This window comes from Thalassophryne amazonica, chromosome 5, assembly GCF_902500255.1.
Source record: "Thalassophryne amazonica chromosome 5, fThaAma1.1, whole genome shotgun sequence".
In the NCBI taxonomy this organism is placed as follows: Eukaryota; Metazoa; Chordata; class Actinopteri; order Batrachoidiformes; family Batrachoididae; genus Thalassophryne; species Thalassophryne amazonica.
Window position 1 is genome coordinate 49,524,998 of NC_047107.1, and position 18,775 is coordinate 49,543,772.

At 43.1% G+C, this 18,775-nt stretch overlaps 1 protein-coding gene across 4 annotated transcripts; it reads right to left on the bottom strand.

Annotated features, from left to right (window-relative positions):
• Positions 1-1,089: 1,089 nt before the first annotated feature.
• On the bottom strand, positions 1,090-18,327 carry dnajb5 (DnaJ heat shock protein family (Hsp40) member B5). Of its 4 annotated transcripts, none has more exons than XM_034170166.1 (4): positions 18,192-18,327; positions 17,211-17,479; positions 13,335-13,993; positions 1,090-2,648 (listed from the first exon to the last, which is right to left on the bottom strand). In XM_034170166.1, exons 2-4 carry the CDS (start codon positions 17,419-17,421, stop codon positions 2,415-2,417), a joined length of 1,104 nt encoding a protein of 367 aa, XP_034026057.1. In that variant the 5' UTR covers positions 17,422-17,479; positions 18,192-18,327; the 3' UTR covers positions 1,090-2,414. The 4 variants fall into 4 exon arrangements, with proteins under 4 accessions (XP_034026057.1, XP_034026053.1, XP_034026056.1 ...); XM_034170162.1 differs by having other exon boundaries at positions 17,211-17,482; XM_034170165.1 differs by having other exon boundaries at positions 17,211-17,559; positions 18,192-18,293.
• Positions 18,328-18,775: the final 448 nt, after the last annotated feature.

Here is an 18,775-nt window from a genome sequence, read left to right on the forward strand (position 1 = left end):
ACAGTCCTGTGCAAATGTTTTAGGCACATTAGATATGCCCAAAACCTTTGAAAATAAGAAAAGTTGCTAAATAGTAAATACATATACAAATAAGTAGAATGTGTGAACACATTACACTTATAAAACACTACCACCATTTCCTTGAGGTGGTTTGCTGTCGTTTATGGTAAAATAGGGTTACATTCGTCAGTACTTTCCAATAATTTATTATAGAAAGACCACTGAAAACTGTCTTCATGTTGGCATGGACCAGCCAGTGCACCTACAAAGAAATATATATATATATATATATATATATATATATATATATATATATATATATATATATATATATATATATATATATATATAAATGAAAATTAAGTTTACCACTTGACATTTTATTATTTTTATCAATGGAAAAAGACAATTAGAAGATTTTTGTTGGAATTGGAATATTTCTACTTATCAAATTTGAATTTCTGTTGACACAGTGATGTTAAATTTTAACCAATGGCCAAGGGTGCCTAAAACCTTTCTGGGCTAGTGCTATGATATTTTAATGTTTCCTCAGTCTGGCTAAATGATGTATTTTCTTGTTAGCCCCACAGTTTCCTTGAGCCACACAATGCATCTGTAAATTATACCATCGTCATTAACAGCCAAATACCCATAAAGATGTCCCGTTCAATAGTTACGATAATTACACTTGGTGTGTAGTTACTATGTATGAGCATGAAAAAGTTCTTAGCCACTATGGCAAAAACAGTCCAATTCTGTTAGCCAAATGGCGTTTCTTTTAACATTTAGCTATGTGGCTAATAGGTAGCACGAACCCAGCTTTTGCACAGTGCCGTGTAAATAGTATACGGACTATACGCCATCTTTGATGGGTTTATCTCCAATTGTATTCCAGTGAAAAGAGAGAATTTAGTCTTTCCAAAGTGATTACCCCTCAGCTTTATAGCTCACTGCATAATCCCACAAAGACAACAAATGGGGTTTAGTCGTTAGCAAACAAGGTGACTGCACCAAAGTGATTAATGGATCAGCATGCTTTTCTTACAAAAGGATGTAGTCTTAAATTTAAGAGTGGTTACATGAAACTGTTTTTTTGGGGGGGGGGTATTTTTACAGTATCATTTTTGCACAGTACTGCATACACAGAGTACAATGTAAAAGGGACAGATGCAGAAACCACACATCGATGTCACTATAAACTACAGTAGAAACAGATGGACAGTTTTTACAGGCTCCTGCAAAAAAAAAAAAATCACAAAACCTCTTCGACATACATTCAAAAAACCCTCTAATGTAAAGTTTGACATGCAGATGTTACACAGGACATTAGCACCAAGACATGCCTTTTGAATGGCACAAGTAAAAGCAGAATTTACACAACAAAGATGAACTTCCCAGAGATTAAAAATCACGTTATCCTTCTGGCAAATCCAACCTGTACTGTGCAGCACTTTGCAAGGGTGCACTGGCAAAAATTCTTCCACTTATTTATTTATTTATTAATAAAAAGTCAATGTTCATCCTTTCTTAAGTACATGACATTGTTTACGTCCTGGTTTTGACTTTGAAATGATCAGCACCCAGTGGTGATGTCATACAGCATAGGGCGTGGTCATTAGGGAAACTAATATGGCTGGTTGGATAGTAGAGTGTTATGTGTGTTATGACACTGGGCTAAGGCACCTAACTGTTCTACAGAGGGTGAGCCAGGCTCAGATCAGCCGCATAGCTCAGAGAGAAAGCACCCTTATTTTGTGCAGCGAAAACATCCTGCTTTTCGGTTATTTGATTGTCATTCCAAGATTTTCCGACACAGCTGAGAAATACTATTATCATTTGGCAAATGAACAACTTTTAGGTGTCTGCAGCATGAAGCTGAACAAAGACTTCAAGCATAACGGCTTCATTAGACTTAAAGCACGAGAAAAGAAGCGGGCAGGGTGAGATATGGCAAGCCCGGACTATGTACTGAACACGCTGCATGTAATAAATAATTCTGCCTGAAGCATCATTTTGGAAAACAAAATCTCAGAAAACAATGCTTTTTAAAAATACTTCACACGTCATCATATCACAAAAAGGTGGATGAGGGTAAGAGAGCTGGATGGGACAGAAAACTGTAAAAACACACAAGAAAAGAAGGAAAAGCAAACACTGTGCTGAAGCCACCAGTGCCACTGCACCGCATCGGGTTTGGGCCAAAATACAAACCAAATAATCATGATGTTGATTTCACTTGTTCATCCCGGAGTCAGTCACTGCCCCACTGTGACATTTCCACAGACAGCTTAATGGTGTGTGCATTTGTGCATGGCAGCATGAGGGGGAAGCCTTCAACAGAACGGCCGAGTGGGGGGTGTGCGCGAGTACGTTTGACCGACTGAGTGGAGAGCTGAAGGATGGGAGGGGTCCTCCTATGACTGGGGGAGGTGCTGTCTGATAATCTCCTTGGACTGAGGGGGGATCCTGTCAGGAAAACGCACCGAAAACTCTACGATGAGGTCACCACGTTGCGACGGGTTCTTAGGCAGTGGCAGGCCTTCCCCTCTGAGTCGTTTCACCATCCCTGGCTTGATGATGTCATGACAAGGTAGGGAGATGATGCGGTTTTCCAGTGTGGGAATGCTAACCGTGCAGCCGCACAGCGCCTGCAGAGGAGAGGAAGAGATGGAGAGGGTTCATATATGGAAGAAAAAAATACCAAAGCCATGAATATCTGTATGACTTCATGTCTCCACAAAATAGAAATGTTCCTACGTTTGTGTGAAAAAGGCAGAAAGTCAAGCATCCGAATGGAAATAAATCATTTGGCGTTGGATAGTTTATCATCCTTGTGTTTCCTGTTAGTGTATTTGTGTGTGTGTGCAAGTGTGTCAAACTGGAGGGGCTATACAAGGAACTAATTTTAGCAGCTGTCTCATAGCCGAGGCTAATCAAGCGAGGCAGGAACTGGCTGAGCTTGTACATAGTTGGAGGGTTTGTCACATGGGCTGGCAGGACACAAAGAAAAAGAAAAAGAAAAAAATATAGACATACATGCACAGAGGTCTGTGATATATATATATATATATATATATATATATATATATATATATATATATATATATATATATATATATATATAAAAGAAAGCAAACATAAACAGAGCTTGTAAAAAAAAAGGAATATAATCATTTTACATTCATGATGTCATGTGCCATCTATAACTCCACACTCCATCCTAAGACAGCAAATGGCAAAAGATTTTGAATGCAACAGTGATGTCACTTCCTATAACAGCTGCCTGTGGGGACTCTCAGGCATCTTGGTCATGGTATTCAAGTAGATTGAGTCAGGTCAACTGGATTTGTTTAGTCATTCAAGACGTTTCACTCTTCATTTAGAAAAGCTTCGTGTCCAGGTGACCTGGCTCAACCTGCTTGGATTTCGGTAACACCATATTTTTTATGGCAACCCATTCGGTCAGCACAGCTCTCTGAGTTCACTCATTCTTCACCGTTCTCACTTTACCGAGTAAAGTTTTTGGTTCTTTAAAATAAATGACAAATTAACCAGTGATGAAATAATTATTGGTTGACACTGTAAACTATACCCCCGAATTGTCATTCTGACTTGTCAATATGTATTTGGTGGCTTCCTAAGTTATCTCTCTGCATCACAGTTGTAATTGGACAATGTTAATCCTCTTCCGGCAGGCAAATTATAGTCTTTTTTTACACATTTTACAAACTTCATGTCTTGACAATAGCAAGCCTCCATTTTGACTAAATGGGAATTGGTCGGTAATTCATGCAGATACAGTTTATCCACAGTAGGTTCTGTGTTGAATGATATGTGCACAACTTAATCATCGGTCTTCACCGTGCAGCAAAATACAGAAGAGTTGGGAGGGAGAGGATTAAATAATCACTGTGACAAATCACACTGTAATTATGACTAATTAAAATACGTGTCGCTACTTAAACTGTAGTCTGACTAGGGCAATTCTAAAAGTCTTACATAAGAGAACATGTACTTTGGCACATATTGCACAGATCGTGTCATTAAATCAGTCAAGAAAAGTGCTGTCCAGACTTTTCCACTCCCCAAAAATTAAGCAAGCAGTGACTGGCTGTGACAAAATTAGGGTAATGCTCACTGGACTCACCATTCATCTTGGAGATGGTGCTTTTTTTTGTGTGTGAACAGAAGACAGTGTGGTGTACGAAAGTTAGCACTGAGCCAGACTACATCCAGAAAGAAGCACCAAAGTGCAGATACGAATTGTTATTTCTGGTCAGAACTTTCACAATAAAATCAAAACTGGATGCAGGGATTCTTGATGTAAAGTGACAGGTTTTGACATCTTAAAAGCACTTTGAAGAATTGCGTTAATAGCAATAACAACAAATAGTTTATTTATCTAAGCTTTCATAATAACTCAAATTGCTTTATTTCATGATAAAATGTTGATTTTGATGTATTTAAAGCTATGTGCAAAATGGTGTGTTTGTATACCGCTTTCGGCTGAGTGTTGAATTGAATGTGTGGGATAAAATGGAATAAAATGGAGCGGAATAAGATTTCAGCCTTCCTTATGATGTCACAACTACCTATAGATGCACATTTAAGCCCCTCTGTTGGACAGCAGGAAGTATGCAGGTCCAGGGTGTAGTTTGGAGCTTGACTGTATTTAAAGTTTTCTACACAAGAACAATGCACTGATTTAATATTTCAGACCATTTGAAACATATTTTACATTGTTTTACATCACAATTTTTTTTTTTTTTTTGGCTTTAAATACATCAAAATCAACATTTTTATTATTCATGGCTGTTTCCTCCTGGCTGAAAACAGGCCAAGCCAATCGCAACCGTTTAGCTCATATAGGGGGCGGGCTTTGTGCGATCACTCATTGAGAAGTGCTGACATCATAAAGTTTTTTGGAAACCGATTTTTGATTTCATGTTCAGACTTTCAGCTTTTTATGGCAAAACTGACAACAACCACTCATCAACATGCCGCACGCCATCTTTACATGTTTGTTGACACTGTTGTCGCTCTGCCTACATCACATCCTTCGTTGCTCTGATTGGATGAATGTCTGTCCAATACCATCCAGAGGCACTTTTGTCTGCATCCGATGATACTGTCCCCTGGAAATGAATTATGATTCCCCTGGAATAAACTTTGAGAATTAGTTCAGCTGTGACAGTGAGATGGAGGCCAGAAGGAGTCGCTGTGCATGTGGTAGTCAATAGGCCTCACTCCCCCCCACAGCCAAAGGATACTCTGGCCACTCAGGCCAGAGCCCAGGTTTTAGCAGACTGGTCAGAGTGTCCGCCTCCCATGCCGGAGATTGTGAGATTGCGACCCGAGGGGAGTGAGAGGGAGGAATCAAACACAATGCAGAGCAAGCCGCTACACCAGGCTAGTGAACGTCTGCTCCAAGTCCGAATTCTGATTGTTACCAGATGTGTGGTGATATTCATAATGTCATAAAGCCAGATCTTAAACTACCCAAAAAGAGATCAAACAAAAACCCGTCTCACAGTGTTTAAATAAAATCAGATGTGGATCTGCCTTTGAACCCTGACCCCAGGTCCATATGGCAACAAAATGTTGCTGATACTTCTGTGCTACTGTGTAAACAGGCAAGGTTGAAAACAACTTTCTCTGGTAGTTGCTGAAGGCAAAAAGTAAAAAAATAAAAATAATATGGAGTCAATCCTCATATTTGAGTAGGTGGACCAAACAAACATTTGTCACTGTTTTCTGATGCATTATTTAAAGGATTTCATTGTCAGAATAGTTGGCAGTTATTTTTATGTTAAATAATTAAGTAAATAATTGTTTTAACGCAACATGCAGTGGCAGAACATGCATAGATCACATGTTCTGGTTCATTTTTTTCAAGGTCAGGTAAGAGGAGCCCACAGGCGCAATGAATATAAAAGAATGCAACATATACACACAGTTTGTGTGTGCCTGTGCGTTCAGAGCTTTTGTGTCTGATCTCAGGCTTTTGCAATCTGTCACATCAGCTGGCAGCGTGTGGAGTGTCATGGCAACTTGTATTCGGGTGTCAGGCTTGTGATAGTGAATGGGACTGTTCATAAGGAGGAGATGATGAGCCAGTCATCTCAGTCACAGTCTGAAGCTGAATTACTGTCTAATATGTGTTGTGGACAAAAGGAGGCTGACGTCACGCCTGGAAAATTCTGAGGCAGCTGCTGCGTGACTGAACTCCTCACATCACCCCTTTGCCAATAAGAATCAGATAAGATGAGGAAATCCCCCAACAGCCAAAGCACTATGGACTCAGGCATTTTAACCCATCAGTATTAGGAGTGTGTGAGCTGATCATACAGCGCTCTTTTGATGGATAATCGTGATCGATGGTTCTCTCCACAGATTTAACTGAACTCATGATTACAAGTACTTGCGTATAATTGTTTGGGGGGCAAGTAGTATCAATTAGCTTTACACAAATAAGTTGGTTTAAACTATTTTAAAACTACATAATAAAGGATTATTAACTGAGCGTGAGGTGTGTACGGGAAAATATCGCTAACGCTCCGTCTGTGTGAAAAACACCAAGGTCTGATATTCCTGTACAGACTGAGCAAGCGAGATTAAGATTTCATTTCTTATACTGATGCTTTTACAGTGTCAAATCTTGCACGTAATCACATTCTCGCTGGGAAGGCCGAGATTTTGTTGTCAGTGTAAACAAGCATTTGCGGGTGGTGGAGTGGACAAGCAACAAGCAACTTGTTTGCAACATTACGTCGTTATGGAGGTGAGTTCAACCAAAATATGTATTTAGGTGTTTAACTAAGATAATCGTGAGTCTTTAATGTGAGTTTTATTAAAAAACAACAACAACAACAAAAATGCATGTTGCTGTTAGGGTTGCGTGTCGGGAACCAGTTCTTTTCGGGTATCCTTAAGAAATGATTTGATCCATCAACATCAATAGCCTTTTTGCTTAACGATTCCCTTATCGGTCCTTCAGAGTGGCCTTTGTTTTTGGGGGTACGCTAGAAGTGTCCAAACATGAGCAGCATTAATTGTTCAGTTCGTGGGTGCCACAACAACTGGAAGAAGAGGAAATTATCGCTTTCACAACGATGTTTTGAACATGGAAAGGAGAGATCTGAGTGCTGTGGACCAGCATTTAACTTGTTCCCTCCTCCATCAAAAGACGAGGATCTCCGGTGCTGGCTAAAGGCGCTGAATTTGAAAAATCAACCAAACGTCCCTATGTCTGTTCTTTTCATTTTGTGGAGAAAAACCCACACCACTGCATCCTTACCCATAGAAATGGCTGGGCTACAACGCTCCGTTGAAGAAGCCACAGAGGATCCTAGTGAGACAAATAAGTAAGCTTTGTTTGTAGCGTTAGCTGCTATCTAATTTACTCATTTTTTGGCGTTTGATACAACCAAGCACTGCATGAAATAACACCATACGTATATTAACGTTACATAATCTTGGCATTACGGTGGTACTCCTTGTCAACTGCACACCAGCAGCACAATGGGAATTAAGATCCTTTCCTTAGCAATTCTCCTGTCTGGAATTGAACCACTGACACTGTGGTCATAAGCCCGCTTCTCTAATGCTTAGGCCAGCGCTTTCTCTAGTTGGGCTTAAAGAAACTAGAAAAGTAAGAAAAAGTAAAACAATTAAAAAATAAGAAAATGTAAAACAATTAACCAGCTAGTGGAACAATAGGTTGTAGAATAATTGATGATATAAATAAACATTTAAACATTTATTTGTGAGTGCACGGGGTGAGCCATAGCTCGCCTCAAGGGGTGATGTCCCTGCCCGACAATCGTGTAATCTCCAACTATGGGATAAATAGCAAAGCCATGGACGTAGGTGGTGGATCTGCTTGTTCAAGCATGTGTGATGTAATCATAGTAGTGGTCAGCAAGTATTACCAGCCTTTCAGCTGACACTGTAGAAGGCCATGGCAGCAGGTGGCATTATCATAGGTGGGCACCTAGGAATCTTCCCAGAAGTGCCCACCAACATTCTTATCAGTTTTAACTGATACTGCGGGGCACTTACTGTTTGTTCAGGCCATCCGGAACCTTCCTGTGACATGGATCCTCAGCCAGTAACCCAGAGGGTGGTGAGAGTACCCGTACAATGCTCCTGCCACCATAAAAACTTTGTGCAGGCCCCATAGACAACTTCACCAAGTCGCAAAGCAACAAGTCCCCTTGCAGCGCTGGCAGGTTTGAGAACCTTAAAACTGGTAATAAGCACTTGCATTTGCGCAACTCAGCAGTGATGGTCGTGGTCACACTGAGGATGGCGGTGTCCCAATGTCCTTCCTGGGTCCAGGCATCCCTATTTAGGGATGCCCCGCCTACCTCAATCCAAGGACGTCTCAAGAAAACACAAGGTAAAAAAGGCTCACCCACCTCCTAATCTGGCTGGCCACCCACAGTCAGCAGGGCTCCAACTTATGTGGGCACAAATCAAGGACTAAAAAACTCAATCTTGCGAGTTGGAACATGAGAACTCTTCTAGACTTGAACCCAACAATCCCCAAGCAACAAACACCTTTGCTCTGCAAGGAATTGGCAGCCTACAACATTGATATAGCAGCACTCTTAGAGATGAGACTATCAGACAATATGAAAGCTCTCACACTTTCTTCTGGTCTGGCCCTCCACAATGCTCTGCTCTCCAAGGCTCTTTTGTAGCATGTTTCACAATCTCAAACCACCTCCTCAACCAGATATCAGAAAAGCCAAAACTGGTCTCAGACCATTTGATGACTCTTCACTTTGCAGTCTCTAGCACCACACACTTGAACCTACTCAGCGTTTACACACCAACACTTGACAACCCACAGGCTGACATTGATGCATTCTACAAGCAACTTAAAACCACCCTGAGGTCCAGTCTCCGAATGTGCTCAATGGTAGTCCTTTGAGATTTCAATGCCATGGTTGGAACCAACTGGGCATCCTAGCCTGAAGTTCTAGGGAAGCACAATCATGGCTCCTACAACAGCAATGGAAGCGTCTTCTTCAGCTGTGCAGTGAGTATCAACTCTCTGTCACAAACATCTTCTTCACGGCCATCATTTCTTTTCATGGAAGCACCCAAGATCAGGGCACTGGCACCTGCTAGATTGCATCCTGGTTAGTCAGAAGAACATCAGTGACACAGATCACTACATGATCAGATGAAAGATGAAAGCTGCAATTCACTTTCCAAGGAGGAAAACAGCCCCAAAACTGATGAAAATGCTTGATGTTAGCAAACTCAAGGATGCAGCGATAAGATCAGAGCTGTCATCTGAATTCTACAACAACTACAATACAAGTGATATCTTCACTGCAGAACAGAGATGGACCAACTTCAAGTCTTGCCTCTATACCCTGGTGAAAGAGAAACTTGGCCACCCGAAACAGTGGAATGCTGACTGATTCAATGACAATGATGAAGCCATCAATAAACTCATTCAGCAGAAGAGGAAGGCATGTCAGACCTACATGGCTAATCTGGACTGGCCCAGAGCTAAAGAAAACTTCACCCAGGGCAAGGCCATGCTCCAAAGAGAACTCCGACTCATGGAAGACACATGGTGGGACACCAAAGCAGAAGATATCCAAACCCTGGCTGACCAAGGTGATATAAGAGGGCCCTACCAAGCTCTAAAAACCATCTACAGACCAGAAAGATCTCACTCAAACCCAATCCTTTCTGCTGATGGCACTACTGTACTTAATGAAGGGAACAAGATATTACACTGCTGGAAAGAACACTTTGAGAGGTTGATCTGCTCAGCATCAGATCCAAAGATTTGATGCTGATCCCTCAGCTCTAGAAAGAATCCCCCATCATCCCATCCAGTCAAGTGCAGATGAACCCCTCACTTTTGATGAAGTAAAAGTTGCAGTGAAGTCCCTAGCAAGCAACAAAGCCCCCGGCACAGATGGAACTCCAGCTGAGATCTATCAAAAAGGTGGAGATGACATCCACGGTGCTCTGTTTGACGTGCTAACCAACATACGGGAGGAGAGGAAGATCCTTCAGGATTTCAAGGCTGCATGTGTCATCCCAATCTACAAGAAAAAAGGAAATATTCAAATCTGTGGCAACTATCAAGGTATCTCTCTCTGTCCATTGCAGGAAAAATACAGTCAACCTACACTGAATTAAACTCATCCTGGATACAGTTCTCCCAGAATCCCAGTGCAGATTCAGGAGCTCAAGATGAACAGTTGACACCCTTCGGTAGCTGCAGGAGACATCAGCTGAGCAACACAGGCCCTTGTACATCATATTCATTGATTTCATGAAGGCGTTCGACACAGTCAACAGACAATGCCTCTAGGCTCTGCTGAGGAAATATGGATGCAAGCTTGATCGATCAACTGCACACCGGCATGATGGCCTCTGTCGGAGGTTTGACATCTGTCAAGTTCAGCGTCAACCAAAGTGTGAAGCAGGTGTGTGTACTTGTATCATCTCTCTTCTCTCTGTACATCACAGCAGTCTTGGAACTCTCTGCCTCTACGGGTGTATCTCACCACCCGCTTAGACGGCCAGCCCTTCAACACAACACCTGAAAGCTAACACAAGAAAATGGACCATCTGTGCAAAAGAACAGCTCTATGCAGACGGTGCTGCTATGGTATCTCATTCCACAGAGGAGCTCCAGAGCATCTTCAATTTCTTCAAGGCTGCAGCCTCCAACCTTGATGTGACTATCAATGTCACCAAGATAGAAGTCATGTTCCAGCTTGCTCTAGGAACTCATCCTCCACAGCTCAACTCATTCTCCTTCATGGAAACAGCCTCACCTCTGTCAAGCACTTCACCTCCCTGGGCAGCACACTCTCCCAGGATAATAGCCCGGAGAAAGAAGTGGAGAAGCGGGTCAGCGCAGCCTCTGCTGCCTTCAGCAACCTTTGCACCACAGTGTGGAACCGCCCTGGCATCAGACATCAAACCAAGTGCAAAGTATACCGTGCGGTTGACCTGCCATGTCTCTTGTACTCACCAGAGACCTGCATCCTGTACTCCCGCCACAACCAGAGACTGTAATGCACTCAGATGTTTCAGCTCAGGCAGTTGCTGAAAATCCACTGGAGTGACAGAGTCTTGAATCCAGAGGTGAGACAGTGACCCAAAACCCCGGCGTTGAAGCCCTTTTCACCCAGAACCAGCTTAGATGGATAGGCCATGTAGTACATATGGACCAACTCCCGATTACCCAAGGCAGTCTTCTATGGCAAGCTCAGAGAAGGGAAGAAGAGAGTTGGCCGGTCCAAGCTGCGCATCAAGATGGCCTAAAATGGCACCTGAAGGCAAGGCTTGCAATATCAGCATCTCAAAATGGTAGAAGGATGCTTAAGAATGAATGACCTGGCGCCACCATGTGAGTCAGTCACTCAAGATGATCGACGGCCGCTTGGACAAAGACACCAAACAACAAACCAGCATCTTGCGATCAGAGTCTCCTCACTTGCTTCAACAGCTCCCAACTCTCTCATCTGTTGCACTAAAGAAGTTGCCGTCCTACTCAGCAATGAGTGACAGCCGATGATGAAATAAACAGCTGCAACATTAGTTGTATACAGATAGATGGATGGATAGAAATGATTAGATGAATGATTGAAGTAACAGATTAGATCAATGAAAGGCTACATCAAGGATGATAGATTGGAAGTGCAGACAGGTAAATGGACTGAATGGATGAATTCAATAATTCATGGAAATAATGTATGGATGGATTGGAAATGGATGAATGGACTGTCTTGCACTGACAGATGGGAAGGATACAAAAGGATTGAATGGATGAAATGGATAAATACACAGATGGAGCCCAACCAATATCAATATGAGCCTTTCATGAACATACTGGTATTGGCACAATTTTTTGCGGAATTAAAAACTTTTATTTCGCCAAATAAACAATGCAGAAAACACTTTGGCTACTGGAAGTTGTGTGGTTATGTAGTTTTTCCACCAGTGAGCGATCTGACAAAACTATTTTCAATGCTGTCACGCATTGCTGGGACCCCATCACCCCTTGGTCACACTAGCTACAAGCAACAGAGGTACAGCAACCAGCTGCTATTTAGCTTCAGTCAGAGTGGGCGTATTACAGTGACAACAGATGAGTGGTCACTATGCCACTGGCTATGCAGGGCCAAAATAGGCAAGAAGTCTGTTTTATGCAATGCGACATGGTGACTGCCAAGTGAAATTAAGGCAGGATAACATACGTTAGTTGGTTGTTGGTTATATTTATAGTTATTTATAATGAAGTCCATGTTTAAACTGTAAAACATCAAGCCCAGATGATATTTCTTTGTCATAAGTGTATGATAATAAAATATTAGAAATCATTGCCATTTTTAAATCTATATATCAGCAGATACATGGGTATTACACATGTTTTACTCCCTCATTTTGGTGTCGCCCCTCAAAATATATCATTCAGTCTCTACTTTAAATCACTGATAATGTAGGTGTATATTTAGCTGGAGCACCAAACAGCACAGCAGCTTTGGGAGTTCTGCACTGACTCTGCAGTGCTGATTTTAATATAATCATATATATTAAAACTCACTCTCGCCATCGAGTGCTGTGCCATGTCAAACCCCTGATGTCTCTCTGTTGTGGACGGGCTGCAGAGATTTATGAGTCACCGATGTTTTTAGAAGAAAACTGTGCAGAGTTGACATTTCCATCACTTGCGGAGCACCTGTCATTAAGTTGGACATGCAGCGAGCAGGCCACAGAGTGTCAGCGCTGTTTCAAACATAACAGACCATAGCTGAGCTGGACCCAATGCCCTTGCAGGAGCAGCTAATTAAATGTGCTGCCAGTCACAATAATAGCAGTGCAGAGTGTCACCACTGTCTCACTACAATCTATCTTCAACTGATGGTGTTTGCAAATCGGCTTGAAGATGCTAGCGTGATGCATTTTTATCCCTGTGCGTGCCCGCCTGTGTTTATGGATATACATCTAAGAGGTGTACGACAGCTCCAAGCCAGTCTCAGAAGGACACTAGATTCCTGCTGCTTCTGTCACACTGCAGCGATAAAGAGAAAATACTCAGTGATTCTGCCCTCCGGAAACACACACCGCCCAATCTGCTTTCCACCTGGCACATAATCCAACCTTTAAACTGCAGTTACACCTCAGCATGAGCACACCAGTGGAGCTAAAGGAATAAGCTATTTTTGGTTCAGTTCCATACAGCTGCGTTGGATTTTTTTAAGGCTTACTGCAGTGGGCATCAAACCTCCTACCTCAACTAGACTACCAACACAAACAGGCAGATAAAAAGAATGTGACAGACACACCTCTTTTAGAGTGATCTTGCAGTTATAGATGATGTTGGAACCATCTCTCTTGAAGTGGGCGTGGCCTTTGTCTTTAAGCACAAAGGCGATGTCAGCGGGAATGTTCTCGGGAGTCTCGTCCCCCTCCCTAGGGAACGTAATCTTGGTGCCCTCCTTCCAGCCCTTCTTGATGACAATGTTGAGGATCTTATCCTCTGTCCTCATGCTCCGTCCATCCGGATTCAGCCGGCGGCGGGTGATCTTCATGCGCTTTGTGCAGCCTTGGAAGATCTCTTCCAGTGAGACCTTCAGCTCATGAATCACCGGAGGGTCCTGCTGCTTTCGGCCGGTCCCCAGGCGCTCTGACGGTACGCCCCTCCTCCTGCGACCCTCACCTGGGAAGCCATTATTCATCCCAGCGGGAAAGCCAAACTGTCTCCCAAAATGCCCAAGTGGCTCGTCCTCATCCATGTCCATATCCTGATCTGCTTCGTTGCTGTGATCATTGTGAAAGGAGAAGCCATTGGAGCGACTGTGGCGGTTCGAACCAAAAAACATGTCAAAGGGATTGGAGGCACCGAAGAAGGATGCAAAGGTGGCGTGGGGATCTCCATGGAAGGTGTAGTGGTAGGATGAGCTGCCTGGAGCACCAGAAGAGCTGCCGCTTCCTGTTTTCAAACCTGAAAGAGGCAGAGACGAACATGAGACATCATGTGTGCGTGCACGCAGTCAAACGCCCACTGTGATCTCAGATACCAGACGCTGGACAGCGTCCAGAAAAGGCTGCGTGTGGGTTCCAACAGAGAGAACCACGTGGGCGGGAAATATCCCACAGCATCACTGATCACCAAACAGTGCACGTCACACATGCACTGATCTAAATGGATACACGCACTAAACACCCACAAATTCAAACTAAAGGGAAAGCTGCTATTCACAGAATGATTGCCGCACAATCTGTCCACTAATGCACGGAAACAAACATGTTTGTTACCAGCTAACATACACTTTATCGCGACTGAAATTTTGATCTTGATGAAGAATTTTGATTAAGATCATTCTGACCTTAAATTATTTGTAAGACATGTTTCTAGAGTCTCTGATGGAACACTTTGTCGAAAACTTAAGTGTTACCATGGAAATGGCCAAAAATTACCACATTTATCTACTACTTGATTTCAGTAACCACTGAGGCTATAGAACAGATCTTAGGCTTAAATTACTCACAAAACCAAAGTTACTGGCTCAGTTGAAAGCTTTACATTTTTTTTCACTGAAAATGACCACAAACACCAGTTTTAACATTTGACCCCAATGACATTGGCCCCTGCTGTATTTCAGTAACAGGTCAGCAATTCTGTATTGTCACGTGTAAGATGAACTTAAAGTATAAAGAATCTCAGCTGATATGGTGAGAGAGAAATTATTCTGAAGGAAAAAGTTTTGTATGGTGGGAATAATCTGACACCAAAATTAAAACTATATCAGTCCTGATAATCTGGACAGGGTAGCGGCTTCCTTCTTAAAGACAGATTTTATTTCTGCACAGGGGAGGTGGTAACCTGGAGGTTTCAACAACTTGTAACAAGAATATCCACGGTTCAATTCCCAAATGTGCCTACACCCACTGAACTGTGTCACTCCCCAACTAGCAGAACTAGCTATTACCAGTGTGCCTTTGAGCAAGGTCCTGCCAACCCAAGTTGTTCCCACTGGATCACCTTGTCTGGCAGCACACTGACACTGGTATGCGAGTGTGTGAGTGTGAGGCATCATTGCAAAGCGCTATGTGCGGCCGAATCAGATGGAGAAGTGCCACAGAACTGCAGTCCATGTATCACTGTTGCACATTTGTGTGGCCTGTGGATGATACAAACTTTTTAGGCGATCAAATGAACCAGCAGCATTGTAATACAGTGACATTTATGACTCATTTCTGCTGCACATTGAAGCTGATTCATTGGATTTAATGTTGTGGCTGAGTGACGGGCTTGAACCCCAACAAAATAACAGACAAAACCAACAATGCCAATTTTTACACCAAATATCGAGCAACGCAACTGAATTTTAGGACATAGAAAGCTCATGCAACTGCTGTCTTTAAATACATCTTATATATTAATATTAGACAAGCAGCAGTGACCTCCAGGATCCTCTGATTAGCAACAAGGCTTCATGAGCAACTTGATAGGGCTGTTGGTCTTTAGTTTGTTTTGCAGGGTGAAAGATGCCAACACGGCCCAAAATAGCAGGTTCGCCGGTCCTCACTTGTATCAGGCCCCAAGATGTCAGAGCTGAATATTCAATAGTTTTTACTGCGTTACTTATGGAAACTAACTCCATTAATCTTACACGACCTGATAATTGAAGGGAAAAGCTTCCAGGCTCAAAATTACTTCCACTGTGCACTGCTTCTGCAATTTTTCTGGTGTTGGACACAACAAGGTCCCTACTTGGCAATGTAGATCTGTAACGGTGAACTGGCTCCAAAGGTTGGCCAGACAACAATGCAGTATTGGTTGAAGTATTGATTGGCATTTTGGGGCTCACTCCCAGAAAATTCTTGTTTTTGCAGACTAAATTATTAATCACCCAATTGTAATAAAAAATAACAATCCATAGAACAATCAATAATATGAATGGTTCTTAAATTCAGCTACAGATACCATTATTAAAAAAAAAACCCATTATATAATTACTGTGGTGAAGTCTCTTGGGTATATTTACACCCACATGCAGCGGTAACACATGCAGCGGTATTGTTTTCCGTTGTTTTGTTTTTTTTGCATCTGTCCGTCTTTTCATTTGTGAACAAATTAATGCAAAGGGTTTTGATTAATTAGGACCAAACCTGCTCGAATGACTGCAGGTCAGACAAAGGCAAAGTGATTTTGAGAAACTCAAACGACAATCACAGGACGAGGTGAAAGTCCTTGCTCAGTACTTATTTCCTGAGAGGAGCCTTGCCTTACAATATAAAGCGCCTTGGGGCAGCTGTTTGTTGTGATTTGGCGCTATATAAAAAAAAAATTGATTGATTGATTGATTGATACACCTATGGTTAGGATTAGGAACTAATATGGAGTCATATATGACCTTTTTGTCTGTCATAGGAATTTGATTTTGGGTAACCTTGAAAGGTCAAACTTATTTAGAATGGCTATGTTGAGGAATCTGTTAAAGACACATCTACAATTACTATGACCTTGGAATTTTGATGATCTTGAAATGGCAAACTCAAGGTCATACCTCTTCTACTCAGAGTTATGAGCCAATATGGATTAAACATGGTTGAAGGATTGTGTGTTAGTCATGGATAAATTGGTTATAAAAATACTCAGTAGATGAATCACAAATGACAGGATTAGTTGTAGCTCTACGCCAAAGATTTAGTGTCATATTCTCAAGGTCGGGCATTACTACAGCGCCCTTTAGTGGCTGTTTTTTGGTCTGTGAAACTAACGCTGAACTCAGTACAAATGCATGTAATTTGGTCACTTTTGAAAGGGGTCAGACTCGTCAATAAAGTCAATTTAATATACAATGGTTAATTTCTCATTGTTCCAGTCAGATGGCTGATAGAAGGAAGTTAGAGACAAAACCAAACCAGCTCATTTCAATACACAATACAGCCTGAGGGTGTTTTTACTGAGTGGCCAGTCACGGAAGTACAATTCCCACCTTTGGAATCTCCCCTGTGCTGGAAGTGATGTGGCGTCCACCTTGAGAATTCAATTCTGAGTCTATTCTTGAGCTGTTTCAATAATAAGTTAATCCATCGTAATGTTTGTTAAACAGTGCTTTACTTACCGAGCAGTAAATGCCGCCCTGCCTGCACCCACTGACCCCTGATCCTCCCCTATTACACAGAACCAGGCATAAGTCCCCTTTTCTCACCTTCTTCTCCAAGCTGGTCGTAGACGACCCTCTTCTTTGGGTCACTGAGTACCTCGTAGGCCTCGGCGATCTCTTTGAACTTCTCCTCGGCGTTGGCATCCTTATTCTTGTCGGGGTGGAAGCGCAGCGCCATGCGCCGGTAAGCCTTCTTGATCTCCTCCTCATTGGAGCCCTTGGGGATGCCCAGGGTCTTGTAGTAGTCCTTCCCCATGGCTTCTGTGCCGCCACACTGGGACCCCCTCCTCTGCAGCTCGAGCTGTGGTCAGTCACTGCTGAGACACACGGGGACACTATTAGCGTCTTATTGTGTTCCAGCCCGAGGCTATAAATGTCCCGGCAGAGGTGCACTCTGCAGGTCCACTCAGGGGAAACTGGAACCACACACATACACACACACACACACACACACACACGCGGTTTTATTATGGGTTGCTATGGGGGTATGCAGAGGAATCCCCTCCTTGGTGCTGATCAGGTCTTCTCCCTCTCACACTGAATTAAACACAGTGATGCAGATGTGGACGGCAGGGAAGCCCTGTGTGTGTGTGTGTGTGTGTGTGTGTGTGTGTGTGTGTGTGTGTGTGTGTGTGTGTGTGTGTGTGTGTGTGTGTGTGTGTGTGTGTGTGTGTGTGTGTGTGTGTGTGTGTGTGTGCTGGAGGAGGACGTCTGACTGTGCGACCAAGATGCAGTCGGGCTACAAGACAAAGAGAGCAGCCTGGACCAAATAAACAAAAAAACGCACGCGCGCGCACACACACACACACACACACACACACACACACACACACACACACACACACACACACACACACAAAAACCCCGTCAATATGTGACAATAAAGAGGCTCCTCGCCGCTGTACACACACACACACACACACACACACACACACACACACACACACACACACACACACACACACACACACACACACACACACACACACACACACAAGCGGGTTAAAGTGGAGAAGCTCTGCTTACCGGGATGTGTTTCAGAGCGACATGGGGCAGCGAACCTCTCCTCTGCTGGCTCCTGCCTCAGTGACGTCACAGCGCCGCCAGGATAACCGAAATAACCGCTGAGAAATCCTTCTTAGAAATCCACGCAAAAATCCGCCACACCGCCGTTTGTTTCATGAATCAAATCCTGACAGTGAAAAGTGGTCACCTCGGGCTTCCGTCGGTCATTATCATCATTGTTCGTCTGGTTTAAGTTGAGGCGAAGTGCAGCCGTTTGAGTTGGAGCCCGGTCTGATCCGGATCCGCGCGGCTCCTCCGCGGCTCTCTGCCTGCTGTGTGTGGGGAGAGCAGCCCCCCCACATCCACTGAGTCTGGATAAAACAGCACTCATAGGAGAGCACACCTCTGCCAAAAACCTCAGGGCTTGTTTGAAGAAAGTAATTTAGCTCAGTAAAGCCGAACCCATCCAGGAAAAAGAAAATGTCTATGACAGTGGCGGCGCCAAGGGGGAGCTTGGGGGGGCTTAAGCCCACTCAATAATGAGCCAAGCTCCCCCTCAGCACACCCAATAATTATGCCAATAATGTGAATAGCGACTGACATAT